Below are 17,055 nucleotides of genomic sequence, written 5' to 3' on the forward strand. Positions count from 1 at the left end.
AGATGTTAAAGAATGTGTTGACCTCTTAGAAATTTTTTATAATGCAACTCTTGCTTTTTCTAGACAATTCTATCCCACGGTAACCGGAATTTCAACCTACTTAGCGAAAATAGCTAGAGTTTTACAAGAGTATAAATATAAACCCGATTATCAAGTGGCTATTTTTGAAATGATAATCAAATTTAAGAAGTATTTTTTTCCCATCCCAACTTTATTTATATTGGGTTCCCTTTTAAATCCTTGTTTAAAAGTGTCTTATACTAAAAGTTTGGTTAGTCAAATTTATACATTTTTAGAAATTGAAGAGGGAGTTCAACCATCTTTAGCTGAAGTCGATCTCGCTATTGATGATGAGTTTAGAAAAGTTTTTACTCATTATTCTAGTTTGGAAGAACGTGCTACACCTGTTGCTCCACGCCCTACTACTTCTCAGAGTAGCAAAAAGGGTTTGTCGGGTTTAAAAGTTTTACATTCACAGCCAACTTCTTCTTCTACTGCAAACTTTGATGAATATAACTTCTATTTGATGCAGCCAAATGTGGATATCAAGGAACTGGATGAGTTGGACGTCTTAGCATGGTGGAAGAAGTACAAGGCAAGTTATCCGGTACTTTCAAGAATGGCTCGAGATATCCTTACGGTTCAAGTATCAACCGTGGCTTCGGAGAGCGCATTTAGCCAAGGAAGACAGCAAATTGGAGACCATAGACATTCATTATCCGGCTTTAGCTTGCAAGTACTAGTGTGCATTCGCGATTGGATTAGATCGGAGCGACGCAACCAAAACTTAGAAGCGAAGGAAGTCGAAGAGGAAGAAATTGAAGATTTGATAGCTAGTGGACCGGACCAAATGGAAGACTTTGAAGATATTTCCATGACCGAATATGATGTGGGGGAAATTAACGAAATGGTTCAAAATTGGTGATTTTATTATTCTACTATTTTTGTACAACTCATGTATTATTTGCAAGTAAAAAAAAAATACAACTTGCAAATAAATGTTATCCAAGAATGAATAAAATATATGGCTCATTGAGCTTTCTTCTATTTACTTGTATTCATATTTTTACTTTTATTAAGTTAGGAATATACCTAAAATATACTAAGAATATACTTATAATATACATCTACTTAAATTAAAAATTAGAAAGTTATATACTTGAAAAATAACTAAAATATATTAAGAATATACTTATAATATATATATATATATATATATATATATATATATATATATATATATATATATATATATATATATATATATATAAGTATATATAAGTATATTAAGTTATACATATATATAAGTTACACATATATATGTATACGAAAAGCACTATTCTGTATTGCTGACTTGCTGTTAGCCTGTTAGTCAGTAAATATTTAAACTTTAATTATAAACTTGTATAACATATGTAAATATACCTACAATATACTAATAAATACTATATATATAATACAAAAAACAAAAAACAAAAAAGGTTTTAACCACTTTGAACCGGACCAGTTCCGGTTTGGGATTTCAAACCGGTAAACCGAAACCGGTTAAGCTGTTCCGGTTTTTTAACCGGAAACCGGCCGGTTCCCTAACCGGTTACCGGTCCGGTTCCGGTTAACCCGGTTAACAGGTATACCTCCCACCAGTTTCATGGTTCGTGTTTTCAGGAAACAATGAAATGATTCTTAAGGCAATCCACTGAATTTCTGAGGATGACATAAACATACCAAGCTAATACATTGGTTTAATTAGGGTAACAGCCAGATTTTGTGCCACTGACATATTCCAGACGAAATGGTCATACTCATACCAAGACATGCCAGACCATAATGACAGCAGCAACTACTGCATCTCAATCACAAGACTAGTTGAGGTCGGCTATATAAATCCTCATTGTCCATTCTATGTTGCTCGGACTCGGTGTCGAGTGTCGGATAAGGGTACGGATCTAGAGGTCGGATTCGGCATAATCTAAATTTTAAGATTCCGGGGTACATATCCAGGTGCGGATACGGGTGCGGGGATTCGGCTAAAATAATTCAAAATTATAAGAAAAATAACTAAATCTATGCCTAGAAATAAAAAACAAAAATAATTTTTTATAGTTATGTTTCATTTATAATTAAATATTAATTTTTAATTAACTTGAAACTTTTCTAGATACAATAAGTGTCCACTCTTCAAGAGCTCTCCGTTTCTTTCAATTTGGCCTCAAATATTTTCTCAGATTGGTCCGTGGATTTGGTCAAAGTATCCAATGTCGTTTGACCAGATCCGACACGAATCCGGTGTCGGTGTCGGTGTTGGTGTCGGACAAGGGTGCGGCAGCAAAAGTGAAGGGTCTGAGCAACATAACTCCATGTTGCCTCATTTAAACTAGTCTCAAGATATTCAAATACTTTACACAGTGCTAGAAAGTTCTCTGCATTTTTTACTGACATACAAATCTCTAACAAGATTAATACTACTAGCAAACATTGGATCTAAAGTAAGCATCCTAGCCTGACTAAGCTTCCAAGCTAGCCTGAACACCACAATTATAAAAAAATGCTTTTTCTTTATAGGTAAAATAACCCTTACTCTCAATTAATTGGTTTCTCCTCTGTGAATCTTCTTCTTCCATTTAGTTTAATATTTTGCTAAGTTTGAAGGTCTACCTCGCCGCTTATAACACATTCAATAACTATGGTTTCATACCTATAGATCGGTGCATCTGGATGTTGATGTAGGGCATGACCAGCCTATCTCAAGCGGCCTTCTTTCATTTTATCCGGTATCTGTGCTACTTGCACCTTCTGCTGAATGTGATCATGTCTAATCTTGCCTAACGACACATTCATCTTAACATACGCACTTCTCCGACACTCATCTTGTGGATATGGTGGACCTTAAGTGCTCAACATTCACTCATGTTTAGCATTGTTGATCTTAAAAACTGTTTCGTAGAACTAGAATTTCACTTTGATAAGTTTCCTCTTATCGTATAATACTCTGGTAGCACTTCTTCATTGCAACTATCCTAGTTAATTCTCTATGTTATATCCTCAATTCCTCATCTAACATGCCACTATCCTGGATATATTTTCTTACTAAGTAATGATAAAACATCGAGTGTAGATATTAGGCATCGAAAAATCCTGTCTAATCTCATCTTAACTTCAGACCTCTGATACTAGCTCAAAACTGCGGTACATATTCTTAACTTCTACTCATTCTAAAATCAATTTTCTTTAAAGCATTTCGCCATAACTCAAGCTTTTGACTACCACCCTCATTAGTTTATAGTCAATTCATACAATAAGGTTGGCATATCATGCATCATGGATGAAAAATGGTTATATACCCAGCTCTACTACATTGATTTCAATAGGTTTCTAGCATAGGCTCATTGACAGCCATCAATTGCCTCAATCATATCATCATATCACACCTATAGTCTCAGTCTCATTAGCAATTGGCAACAAAAAGTTAGTATCCAAAGAAGAAAAAGTAACAGTGTCAGCAGGAATCCAAATCAAAAAACATGGATGGCATCTTAAGGCAACTAATGGAAGTGAATCGTTACGAACAAAGTTATCTACCAAAGGCAAGTGAATGTCTGAGATGAGAAATCAGAGGTCCATTTACACTCGTCATTTTTCCAAACTTTAGTTTAGTTAGAGAATCATTTAGAAAAATAAGGTGATTTACCTTTAGGATTTCCATCTTGAGATGGAAGAATAAATCAAGTTACATGGTTTCTCACTTTAGGGGTGTATATATAAACGCAAGTCTTTGCATTTAGTGTCTCATATTGAAAATGCTAACTGTAGAATCCAGGTAGAGATACTTACCTAAATATGTAGTATATTAGGAAAAAGGAAAGCACAAAGTATCCAACAAGTTTGCACACTTTCCGGTTTGATTTCTTCTCAAACACCTAAGAAAGTAACAGGATTGTTAGACTTGCATCTGATAATAGGAAATCACGGGAAAACATAGCATATCCTATAAGTATGTCCCACACAATCACAAACACACATGGCATAACAACATAACATATCACATGTGCCTACCATCTTGAACCGATCCATGGTTCCTGACATAATTCCTCGAGATGAATCCATCTCATTCCCCTAATGGAAATAATCCAAGAAAGGAAAAGTTAACAAATAGTGTATGAAAGGGATCTAAAAACTAGCAGCTTACTTAAAAAGTTAATAAGTAGTGTACAAAAAAGATTCAGAAAACTAGCCGGCTTACTGTTCGGTCTAGCATCCTGTTGTGGGTCTCCACCTCCTCATGTATGTCACCTGTTAACTGTCCAAGTGCAAATATACTAACTATCAATGCCTCGAAGAACCTTAACAATACATAGCAGACATGCTGGAACTCCACAACCAATATCATTAGTGCTTAAGAATATTACATGTGATACAACAACAGAACAGCTTTCAGTTACATAGCTCTGAGCATCATGTCATACATTATTTTATGCACCTATGCAACTTCAGTAGGCAAAGGATTTACAAAAATGCATACAATGAATGTAGCTTTTCCAGTGAAAGTAGCACCAGAAATTTGACAATGAATGATTAGCCTCCAGAGGGTCAATAACACCAAGGACACATTGTTTCTACAAATTCCTGATTTTCAGAGTCGCTTGTATTTTTGGTGTAAGGAGAAAGTACCATGTTATACTGATAGTTGGTCTACCTTGGTGGAAGATAATGTGTGACTCAAGCAGAGTCACGTGCACATCTTGTACTTATTTTTTGTCAGTTGGTGTTTCTTAATGAAGCTATTCAACTTATTAAAAAAATAACAGTAGCATCAGACAATGTGGTCCATGAGATGGCAATGAAGCCTACCTTTGGCGTGGACACAAGCATGAAATTCGAGTTCAATCACAAACTGTTAGCGAATTGTCAGCATAACAATATGGTCATCATATTGCAGTAATAAGTCAACCATCTGGGACCATCCTTCACTGACATCTCACATAAGGACTGAGTGATAGCCCTTGAAGATGAACTGTATTTTTCTCCTTAAATGATATTATTAGTTTGTAATCAATCAAAATTACAGGCAAGAGCACTTTGGTCAGGTAGATTAAAGATAGATGCCATGTATATAGGCCATGTGCTCTTCAAAAGTTCTAGCATTTCTTTTTCTTCTTTCCACAGAAATAATGTTCACCTTAAATTCTACCTAAATTTTGTGATGGTTACTCTGCAGATCCAATGACATTTAACTCAAAAGTTTTAGTGATGGACAGTGTTATTGAGAGTCATGGTTTCGTCACTTAAAGCGATGAAGCAAGATGAAGCGGCGGTTAGCATTTCATGGGTGAAGTCATGTGCTTCATAGAAGAGTGCGCTTCAACAATGACATGCAAAGTAATCTCAATGGGAAGAGGTCAGTTCTTCAGATCTCAATCTTAAGGAGTTGGATCAATATTGACATCATTGTATACAAAATGCTGAAATATTTTAATTGCAATTTGAACATTATAGCACTAATTTCATATACATTTGGTATTTTTTTAATTTTTGTGAATTGTGTGCTTCATTTCAAGGAATTGTGCGCGTCACTTCTTGCTTTTCACTTCAAGCCCAACGGACCTTGTCGTTTCAAACAGATGAAGCTGATAAGTGATAATCAGGCTGCCATTCATATTGTCTCAAATCCAGTTTTACATGAAAGAACGAAACATAAAGAGGTGAATTGTTATTTTATTAGGCAGAAGATAGTCTTGATGCATTGCCACCAGCTTCATCAGTTCAAATAACTATTTGGATGATGTTCTTACTCTTACCCTTAGAGGAGCTCGGATTATATACATTTGCAGCAAGCTTGGAGCATATGACATATACGCTCCAGCTTGAGTGAGAGTGTGAAAATATGAGAATACCTCAAATATTAGGTGTATGTCGGATACATTGTCAAAGATTGTAAGAAGAAAGCGTGATTTCAGGGATACACTCTTGGCTTATTTGTTTAAATTTGTGTACATATTTTAGGTGCAAGCTATCAATTTGACTACGAAGTGAATTATACTTGCATTATTTACAAAATAATGTTGATGAATTTAGTGCACCACCACCAAGGATCATATACAACATAACTAAGTAGTCATTTGGTTTAAGGGATTAGGGAGAATAATCAACATAAAATCCTAGAAAGATTAATAGAGTGTTTAGTTGGAGGGATTAGGAAATATAACCCCCCACAATAATAATGCAGCATTTGGTGGGGGGTACAAAATAATATACATAATAAGTTATGTGAAGATATGTGCATTAATTTATGTCGGATAGAATGTAGAATAGGAATACATGTATTACCAATACCAAGATAAGAGTATTAAAAGACAAAAATATTCTTCGAATACGTAATTCCTACATAATATTCCTTGTATTACCACTCATCGCAGAACAATAACAATCACAATCTCTTCATTACTATTCATTGTATAAGCAGTTCTTGCATTATAATTTATTTGTTGTTGTGGGATTACACTGGGTATGTTGTTGTTGTTGTCGCATTATAAGTTATTTATTTTTTGAATTATAGGTTTACATCCACACATAACTAGTATGTGAACCAAATGATTCCTAAGTAAACCCTTTAGGGTAACTTTTGGCACTTGCTGAAAATTCCGCATGATTTCAGAGGTAACGAAGCTTGAACAGAAACCACAGCTACTCAATGGACGGTATGCTCTAAAACAAAGAAAGAGGGTAACATAGAAAAAGAGGGAAGAAAATAAATGAAGCATAGCAAGAACTTACTTTCTTTAAAAAGCTGACTCTGTCTTGTAAGCTATCCACAGCTTTGTCATTATCTCGTTCATCAATATCACGGGGATAGGAAGATGAAGCCCGTATACCACCTTCCTCAATATTATCATAGTTATCAAAGAGAGCAGCTCTATGAGCTCGATGATCCCTGTAGACAAAGAAGTTCATATGCAATATCTAAGGTCATCAGACAAGAACAACAGACTTCCGGGTATTAAGGTAACAACAACTTTCTTTGCTATGTATCTCATTGTACAAGAACCCCCTAGGGTGATAAATACCAACAATAGAAATAAAGCCTCTGACGATATAGATTAAGACAGGCCTCGTATTCTGTCCTTTTTTATGTAAATAATTAATTTTGAGGTTGTGGCAAGGACGAGCTCTTTATCTCGTGCCTATGCAGATATGAGAAAGAGTACAAGTTTTTAAGTCCAGATAACAAAAATTAGACGTGAGACCTTTATACTGTAATATCAGGAGCAATCCTGGGCACAAATTGCTTGCAGCATGAACGCATACCCTAAAGAAGACACAATTTATACCACAGCCTACCCCCATATCGAGAGACTATTGGATTGAATTTTTACTTTCCAAAATCAGTGTTACGTGGATCATTCGCTTGCCTTCATGTAACCATGTCAAACATTTGACATATGGATATGAGTAAATCGTATGAATTTTTCAAATTACACTATAAGTTAGCAAAACTTACATATTCCCATACTAATTACTTACATCTATCTGCATTTGATATGTACCAATAGCTGGTCCGTGTATCACAGCTCAAAATATATTACTCCTACAAGAAAGCTTGATAACTAGCCGAAGTGTCCGTAAATATCAATCAGTTATGTCAATTCCAAACCAGCTTGGATCGATATGACTCCCCTGTATCCATTAGATAACTTTTGACAATCTATGATTTCAGTACATAATTTTCACATTTGACATTCTCTTTCAGAGTAGTCAAATACATACTAGGCATGTTCCCCAGAGTGTCAAAGTCCAAACCAGATATTGCTTCTTTAAGTACATCACATATATCCCTCGGAGCAGACACCTAGCAAAAAGAGCATTCACTTGGCACATAGGAAATCAGATCATGATAACTGAAATGCAATCCTTTCTTAGCATTTAAACTGGCATCTCTATCCATCAAAGTGTCACAACCATGAACTATTCTTCCCAGGCATTCAACCGAATCTTAACATTGGTAGGCTGGTCTTAAGCATCTATTACACTGTGGTTATTTGATTTCCTCCTGAGGACTAGACAAGTTCCTGTTTCGACATATTCTTTGAAAGAATTATTTCAACTACTCTCAAGTATATTCTCATGTCTTCTGAGACCAAGCTGTTCGACTAACTTCCTAGCAATGATTTAACCTGAGCCAAAAAAGAAAAGGGGCATCTACCTATCTTTTAAGCAGCAAATGGTCAGATGAATGTGCCACTAAATTGATAATCCCTCCAACCCAAAGTTTTCTCTCCTTTCCTTGTTTGATGTCTGAACATTGTCGCTTTTTCCAAAGATGGAACTTTTCATTCCAAAAATACCAATAACTCTAAGGTAAAGAGCATGATTCTTGAACGCCTTTTATATATGAGGGCAATGGTGAACTCGACATGAAAACTCCTACTTCTTAATTTTGTGAATAATCTAAAGTGCCACTACCTATAATTTATAGGAGATACTATGAGCTGAGTGCAAATTCCACGTAAAAATTTGAATCTAAGAAAGAAATAAGACATGCCATTCACATTGACACCCGACAGAAGGTTTGCTTCTCATGGTAACTGTATCAGCATAGAGGCCATCTAATGACACGTTTCTCTAGTCTCAGCAAAAACTCAGCTTTCTTTAGTTGAAACAAAGGAATACCTATCATTGATATAACATGCAGACAGAATAATATTCTTCCCTAAAGTGTCTCAGATCTGCATAAACCCCCACTACATGTTTTGCTTAGTTATCCAAGGGGGAGTAGAGAATACAGAAATATTCACTACTTTCAACTGTCCTGGAAACAAGAGTTTATCACGATCAAGTTTAAGTTAATCAGATAGACCCAACAGTTGATCTGACTCTGAATACTCATTTGACAACTATTTTAGCAGTAAAAGAATCATTAAAGCTACAAATCTTAAGAGTAAGAAATGCTTTCTCCGATAACTTGTTCTTTCAACACATTAAAAATACAGGAACTAACTGCTGTTTCATTTCACAAATGTTATAAATACCAATTTAGGGAACAAATTTTAGCATTTCTTGTTGATTAGAAAAAGTAAGTCCAAATTGCTGACAGCAAAATGGCATACAATGAAAAAAAAAAGAAAAAAAGAGGAACACAAACTACTCTCTAAGTCTCATTTTATATGACAGAGTCACTATTAGGGGAATCTACTGTTTTACATATCATTCTCGAAGCTTTTCTATACATTTAACTATAAAAATGATAATACACATTATGTAGGTAAAATTTGATTTCAACTTAATTAATTAGGACATGAATGTCAAATTTAGATGGCTTAATAACTCTATTCATCATTATATTTGGCAGGGGAGAGTATAAAGATACAAATGCAGAAATAGTATTCCCAATAACATATATTCAATTCAAATTCATGTATATAATTATAGCGAATGTTAATATATGTATGTAATAATGGAACAGAGACTTACCTTCGATAACTCATTTCAAAATCTCCAGCGCACTAGGAAAAATGGAAGATTCTAGAAGCCAGAAGAAGAGTCGAAAATCTGTAATAATAATTAGAATAAGAACTGCATTTTGGGAAGCAAAGTGTAGATCTGGAGTGATTAATTAATACGAATAGAATTGGAAATGTTGGAATGTGAACTGAAATTTGAGTTAACCAAATTGACGAGAGAGTAATATTGCGTGTCGGTGCACCTATTGGCCAGTTCCATAATAATAATAACATGTTATTGTATTAAATTCTGAAAAGGGTCAAACATGTCCCTTTGCTTATTGGATCAAATTTGTCCTTGCTTCTACCGGGTTAAAATGCTCTTTACCTTTTACAATGACTCAAACATATCCTCATTCCGCCTATGGATCAAATTTAGATACGCTTTTAATGTTGTTTTCATGCTTAAAATTGTCTCTCCGTTAACGATATAATTATGACATTTAATTTAAATTTAAATGAAACATGTAACCTTTATTTATTGATTCATATAAAATTCTGATCCAGACTCTTCATGACCCAACACAAAACTTGTCTTAAATTAACGTAGATAAGTGACAAATCATTTTTTTTTTTACCTCTTGTTTCTTTGATATGTTCTAAAATGAATGGAAGTGGTATACATTGTCTTGACTCGTTAATTTGCTTTAATAATGATTTTTTTTGTTTGGTAACTAAGGAAAAAATTGTCTCCGTGTGACCTAAAGGTTACGGGTTTGAGCCTTGAAAGTCGACACTAATGCTTGTATTAGACGGTCTATATCACGCTCCTTCGGGTGCGGCCCTTTCTTGAACCTGCTAACGCGAAATGATTTATGCACCAGAACGCCTTTTTTGGTAACTAGGGAAAAAAATTCAAAACAAGAAAACGAAATGAAGAGTTAAAAACTGCTCTTCCTTAAGTGCACAACTTCAAATCAGAAAAGAGGCAAATGTGTAAAATGCTTTTTTACCCCTCTCTAATGAAAGATATTACATCTCTATCTCATTCAATTATCATAATGCCTTCATCTAATTTGTATTCATTTTCTTTTTAAATTTAACTGGTAATTCATCTCTTTCAAAGTTTATCGCCAAAAACTCTGCTACACAATTTTAATGGAGAAATTAAGGATGATAAAAACCTTATTTGGAAAGGGGAAAAGAAAAGATGGCATCATCACAAAGAAAAAGATATAAAAAAGATGAAAGCTAAATATGGTTGATGAATTGAAAATATTCCTTTAGGAAGTATAATTCTTTTTATTTTCTACCCGATGTCACGATCACTTTCGTGACCGACTAATCCAGATTCGTGCAGGGAAGTCCACTTTTGGGGTAAAGCGCTCCCTACCAAAGACAATTTCATTCCCAGAATTAAAACCCGAGACCTCTAATTAAGAATACCCCTGTTCTTGGCTTTGTGCACAAAATTATATGGCTGCATGATACAAGAAAGAAAATTTTGCCATGAGAAGTCTCATGTGAACAATGGCATGATGCTTTGTCAATGGAGCTATTGAAAAGATAATATGCGCCTGAGAATTCATGCAGAATATTAATTACTGCTAGCTTCTTTTATTCAAGAATGAAAACATGTGCTCCACCAAGAGAAGGAGATGCTTGCTGTTGTTAAAGACAACGATATTTTAGAATTTGTAATGCTGGATGAAAGGAAATTATGTAGTGTGTATGACTGATATGCTCGACTAGTTAGAATCTTCGAATTTTTGTGATGTAAAACAAGTCGTGCTTCTGTCTTTCTTCGTGTCTATATGATTCACAGATTCAGTACCAGCTTAGTATTGGCTGTAATAAGACTTTAACTTATCGAATAAAAAAAACGAGAGGATACAGTTTTAGAGCAACCTTTCTAGCGTCGCAACAAATTTAAAGACTCATATGCACCCATACATCAATGTTGCAAGAGCAAATTACAGTGAAACATCATAGAAATACTTTTCTGCGACATAGAGAAGAGCACCATGGCTAACCTTGGAAGAAATATCTACCAGAACTCTTCAAATTTGCAAAATCATCAGTTTCAACTGCATAGCAGTACACTACTTATATAACACATTGGATGAATCAAGTATGTTTTTCACTTGCAGAAATGAATCCATTCAGTACTCTGGATTTTGTTAATCATGAAAAGTTTCTGGCTGACAAATCTTGGATCTAAAACTATAGCAAAGGATAATGGATCAAATAGAGCACAGTGATAATCTGCTGACTAAAGTACCTTTACCTCAACCAAAAAAAAAAAAAAGATAATCTGCTGACTATCTCAATCCTTGCTAACAATAGAAATGGATTAAGAAATAAGGAAAAACATATACAACTTAAACTGCAATTAAGTGGAGCTGCATAAATATGTACTTCTGAAGTCCTTGCAATGAAATATTTAAATCAACCTCAGAGATCCCGACATTAGACATCTGTCTAATGTCTGGATCTCTGATGTTGGCATCGTGTCGAACTAAATTCTAAACTACCATACAAATTCATCAAATTAAAATATTACCACACTACGTGTTCCAATTAGAACGATGTGATCACGAATGAAAAGAACCTCCAAATTGCATTTGCCACTCCATACAATCTTCAAAATCGATGCTGCTGGTGCAGTCCAATAAAGCATTTTGCTGTTGCTCAAACCGGCATATGTAGTTTAATCCGACAAGAATCTCACAAATTACTGCCTCCATCTTCTGACAATCCGCAAAATACAATGTCTGAAGCAGGAGAACATTAGTTCTCTTAACAATCTGCTGCTGCTCAAAGTTCCGCTCGCTTTGCCACCTGATCATATTATGTGCTAAAGGTGCAAGCCATTTGAGTATCTCTTCAAGTCTCTCTTTCCAATCATGCGCGAGAGGCGCATCATATATGGCTAATCCTTTCATATAAGATCTCAAACTAGCCTTCAAGGTCTTTCTTAAGCTTGTCGGTAACATCTGATACAAATCATCCCTCCCTTCATCACCAACCAGATGCGGGTACTGAAGCAGCTTTTCTACAACAATAATCACATTTGCGTAATGCAAGGCTAAAGCAGAGCCTCCGACTGTTGTAGGAGGAGCATACAGCGTTATCCTACTTGTGGGACCATGTTTTGCAGCGGCGGACACAAAACTCTTTAGCTGTCTAGCATCTCCGCTTAAACGGACACTACCAGAAATGTTAGATTGCTCTCTCTTCGTACCACTTGAAACACTACAACATCCGGATATCTGACTACTTCTATCATCAGTCCCAAGATCATTATCAACATCCGTTCGTGAAGTTGGACTCAAACTTAGACATTCCATGAATAGCCTCCCCGGTCCCATTCCACAAGCAAAATTAAAATTCTCGGTACCAAATAGGCTCCCTTCATTTCTTCCAATCTTCGTTTGAGTATTATCATTTATGCTCCTCTTTCCCGACACTCCTCTCTCAATTGGCCCTGTTCGACAGCTACCATTGTTGTTCCTTAAAAGGTCTCTCTTTATGAGGGAACTTCCAAACACAGTACTAATCCGAGCATATACGGTACACACAGTCCTAGCCAACAGCTCAACAACTTTATCATAAGTTTGATTCCAAAGTGAAACATCTTCTAAATGCTTCACATCTTGTTTCTGCCAAGCAAGCTTCTGCTCGAAAGCTTTTCGACTCTCCTCATGCTGATTCTGCTGAAATTTCTTTGTTGCAACTTCCAATTCATTCAAAACTGCCATTTCACAATACAAACTTGCTGTAGAATTCACATACCTTTCCATTTTCCTAACCATCCCTTCCATATCTTTAACCAAAAATCCCAAATCCTTCACATCAATTACACCAGATATAATATCCCCATACACATGTTGAAACCCTTGTAAAGGAGAAATAGTACATTTTTTTCCAAGCCTAGATACTACACTAGCAACTCTATTTAAATCATCAAGTTTTTCAACAAGTACTAATTCTAAAAGCTTCTCTTCATCATCAGAAACTAAAGCCCTTATCCCTATAGACTTAAAGATCTCATTTTTAACCTTTAAAATCTCAGAATCAGTTAAAGATTTGTGAAGATGAATAATCTTAGACATCATATTAGCAACTTCAAATGATAATATACCTATAACTTGCTTTTCTTGTTGGCTTTGTTTCTTTATAGTTAACTTTCTTGAATTATCAATAAGTAAAGAGTGTTTTTTCACATTTGTACTTACCTGATTTCCCATCCTCAAACACCAAGGCTCTGCCACCATTTTTCAAGAAATGGGGTTTTAACAGATCTGTGAGAGGAGTTAATTGAAGTAAAGCAATGCTAAAAAACAAGAAACTTGAAGGGATTATTTTAAAGTTGTCAAGAAATGAAGGGTTAAAAGAAGGGATTTTGAAAGTGTGTTCATTGATTTTTGGTGCTGAAAAAAGTGGGAACAATGTAAATGAGTTCAAGAAATGCGCATGGTGTGAAATGTGTGACAAAATGAAATTGATTTGATGCAAATGAAGAGGAAACTATTGAGTGGTTTTTTCAAGAAGAGAGCTTTTTTGCACTGCGTGTGAGAATTTGTAATGATTTTTTTGAAAAGGTAATGCTAGTTTTGAAGAGGAAGAAGAAGCCAAAGCTTAAAGCTCCCCTAACCACGCAACCCCCTACCCCCTACAACTGTACCAACATCATCCCAAACAAATATAAATACATATAATTGCTCGGTTTCATTTTATGTGAGATAATTTGAATCATGTACGACTTAAAAAGAAATATTTGAAAGAAATACTTTTAAAACTAATGATTTAAAATATGTTGGTATACATTTGTGTAACTAAAGTATTTTCAACTTATGACTTAAATTAGTGGCGGAATTAAAATTTTTAATAAGGGGTGTTAAAATATAAAAAAGGAGATATGCGACGAAATTAAGGGAGTTCAACATATAGTATATATACATAAAAAAAAAATACGTATTCACAAAGTGTAATTTTTCGGTGAAGGGGTGTCCGTTGACACTCTTTGGATGCATGTGGCTCTGTCACTGCCTTAAACATGTAAATGCATTTATATGACTATAATTGTTTCTCATAAAAAATAAAATGTGAAGTATAAAGTTCATTATTTTAAATTTAGAAGTGTGTCACTCTCTTCTGAACGAGCATAAACTAAAACGAAAGAAGTATGAGGTGATCTATATTATTTTCAATATCTAGTGGTCTTCATCACCAGAATATATCATTAAAAATAAAATTAAAGTTTACGACTAAAACATTTTAAAATATAAAAGTTTCTAACAAACTTCAAAGAAAAGAAGAAAAAGGGCAATCATATGTTACCTTTGTGGGTTATAGTTTGTTACTTTAGAATTTGTTTCCTTTATCGAGTGTAAAAAATCTTTGACTGCAAAATTCTGTTCATTAGCCTTATCGTTTTCATTTCAAAAGTTTTTAGTACCATTTGCAAAAGAAAGATATATAGAGAATTTTTTTATAAAAAAAAAAAAAATGGGACATAATTTTGAAACTATCTCAGCTGTACGCATTAATAGACACATGGAGAAATTCAATATGGTGTTGTAAAAGTGGTCTTTCATGTTTTCCAAATCGGGATCAAGGACAAGCAAGATAAGAAAGTTTAATAAGTTGTATTACTCCTTTAGAATAGTCTTTCAAGTTATAAAAAAAAATGATTTTAACTTATATACTATGATGGTGGAAAATAAGTTTTATATCATCAAGTCGTTTGAAAAATAATAGCGGGTAATTTTTCGGAGAAGTTGTCAATAACTTATAAAATAAGACGGATAAACCTACTATATTATATTACTCAATTCTTATATCTATATTATCAATATATATAAGTCAAATCCTAAGAAAAATATGTCTTATTTGTTTTACCAATAATGTGTAAAACTTTAGCACAAGAAAGTCTTTACAAAAGTATGATTATTATTTGCTGTTTTCATAATTTTTCCGTATCTTACTCGATAATACTGTGTTATTTTTAGTTAGCAAAAAGTAGTGGAAAAATTGATTGTGCCCCAAATTTGAGAGGTGATTATAACTTATAAGAAGATTATTTATGGGCAGTTTATTGTGAATAATATGCATCGGTCAAATATAAAATCAACTGGACCAGTATCAATCATTACTATAATTATCTAGATACAGCTATGTAGAACCTAGTTGAGAAAAAGAAGTAATTTTCATTGAAGTTTAGCGTATATCTGCTTGTATTTGGTTTAAAATTGGGTAAATACTATAAATAGAAGGTCCTTTGCTTTAAAGGAAGGCGTTTTATTTTAATTGTAGGAGTACTTTCGGTTAGCTAATAGGAGTACTATTTATGACATATTACTTCCTCAAATCCCAAATATTTACTCCTCCCCCCAATTTATGTGCTGGCTGATTGAGAAAGAGTTTAAGAAAGGAGAAAAAAAATGTGATCTTGAGATTTTATGCTGTCACATTAGCGGGCCCTTTGCCTGCTTTTATATATATATATATATATATATATATGATATGTAATGATTTAGTGCAATATTAGTTGAATGAGACTTTTAAATGAGAGTTACCAATTCTCTTTTTAAAGACGGATGATAGGCAGTAATCCAGTAATACCGCTTTTCTATTCTAACAAATAAGTTAATTTGACTTCAGAGTTGAAAAAAAGAACTTAGGAAAAACAGGGAGAAGTGTATTTATTGAAGAAGAGTGTGAAAGGGTTAAATTTCATATGTAATTTTTACAGGAACAGTTTCAAAGTCAGAAATATGTAGTAGTGCCTGTAAGTGCCATTTCCATTTTCCAAAGTCAAAGTACGCACAAATTTGAAGAAGGAAACTCAATGTAAGTTAACTGCTGTAAAATTCACAATCATGTTTTTGGAAAGTCAAATAGGCCACAAAAGAGCACTGTGTCACAAAGCAAAGCCTGCTATTTTTGCAGTGGCCAAACAAACTTGTCCTTTCTTTTAGTAAAATAAATTTTCTGAACTCAAAAGAACCAAAATTTATATATATACTCAGTGTTTATAAGTATTAAATCCATAAATTTAAAATGTCTTTTATATATATATATATATATATATATATATTATTTAATTGTGGTCAAGTGATATAAAATTCTTATTCTAAATTGTAACTAGTTAGATTAAATTTCTTGATTTGATATGAACATCAAGTGCTAATAAAATATCGTATAAAAAGTTACATTATTCATTTTGTCTTTTTTCTGCTTAAATTCATCTTCTTCATACTTTCTAAATCTCCAAGGAATACGATTTTCTCTAGTTCCTTTGGAGTAGGGATAAAATATTTTTTTATTAGACAATCTTATCAATTATGTAATGGTGCCTATGTCGAGTAACTAAAGGACTCAAACATGTTTGCAGGAAAAAAAAATAACAAACAAACAATAAGAGTAAATTTGACGATATTATTCAGCTAAACTGAACGAATATGACAATTTGCAAGAACCACAAACATAAATAAGAGAAACTATCAATAAAGTAAACACGACAATTTTGTAAATTAGATCAATTTGATAGTATGAAAAGTGGCTCACTCTTATATTTGATGATCAGCATAGCCGATAAGTTTCGTTTGCACGACAT

The 17,055-nt window shown here is 33.9% G+C and overlaps 2 protein-coding genes across 3 annotated transcripts; both read right to left on the reverse strand.

The window, feature by feature from the left end:
* Positions 1–1,298: 1,298 nt before the first annotated feature.
* Positions 1,299–9,721, reverse strand: LOC132610805 (bet1-like SNARE 1-2). 2 transcript variants are annotated; one of them, XM_060325210.1, is made up of 5 exons: positions 9,466–9,721; positions 6,772–6,928; positions 4,241–4,297; positions 4,054–4,113; positions 1,304–3,917 (listed from the first exon to the last, which is right to left on the reverse strand). In XM_060325210.1, the coding sequence occupies exons 1-5, from the start codon at positions 9,477–9,479 to the stop codon at positions 3,828–3,830; spliced, it is 378 nt and encodes a 125-aa protein (XP_060181193.1). In that variant the 5' UTR covers positions 9,480–9,721; the 3' UTR covers positions 1,304–3,827. The 2 variants fall into 2 exon arrangements, with proteins under 2 accessions (XP_060181192.1, XP_060181193.1); XM_060325209.1 differs by lacking the exon at positions 9,466–9,721 and having other exon boundaries at positions 1,299–3,917; positions 6,772–6,963.
* Positions 9,722–11,695: 1,974 nt separating this feature from the next.
* On the reverse strand, positions 11,696–14,096 carry LOC132610718 (uncharacterized). Its single transcript, XM_060325072.1, has one exon. It carries the CDS (start codon positions 13,709–13,711, stop codon positions 12,029–12,031), a length of 1,683 nt encoding a protein of 560 aa, XP_060181055.1. The 5' UTR covers positions 13,712–14,096; the 3' UTR covers positions 11,696–12,028.
* Between the last annotated feature and the right edge of the window lie 2,959 nt (positions 14,097–17,055).

The sequence above is a fragment of the Lycium barbarum genome, chromosome 9 (assembly GCF_019175385.1).
Source record: "Lycium barbarum isolate Lr01 chromosome 9, ASM1917538v2, whole genome shotgun sequence".
Classification (NCBI taxonomy): Eukaryota; Viridiplantae; Streptophyta; class Magnoliopsida; order Solanales; family Solanaceae; genus Lycium; species Lycium barbarum.

Excerpts from the sequence above, each read along its gene's own strand:
- LOC132610805 (XM_060325209.1), bottom strand. The coding sequence starts at position 6,948 with ATGAACTTCTTTGTCTACAGGGATCATCGAGCTCATAGAGCTGCTCTC. Across the intron at positions 4,298-6,771 it reads GAGTCAGCTTTTTAAAGAAA|TTAACAGGTGACATACATGA; the intron begins GTAAGTTCTTGC and ends GCACTTGGACAG. Across the intron at positions 3,918-4,053 it reads CCATGGATCGGTTCAAGATG|GTGTTTGAGAAGAAATCAAA; the intron begins GTAGGCACATGT and ends TTACTTTCTTAG.
- LOC132610718 (XM_060325072.1), bottom strand. The coding sequence starts at position 13,711 with ATGGTGGCAGAGCCTTGGTGTTTGAGGATGGGAAATCAGGTAAGTACA.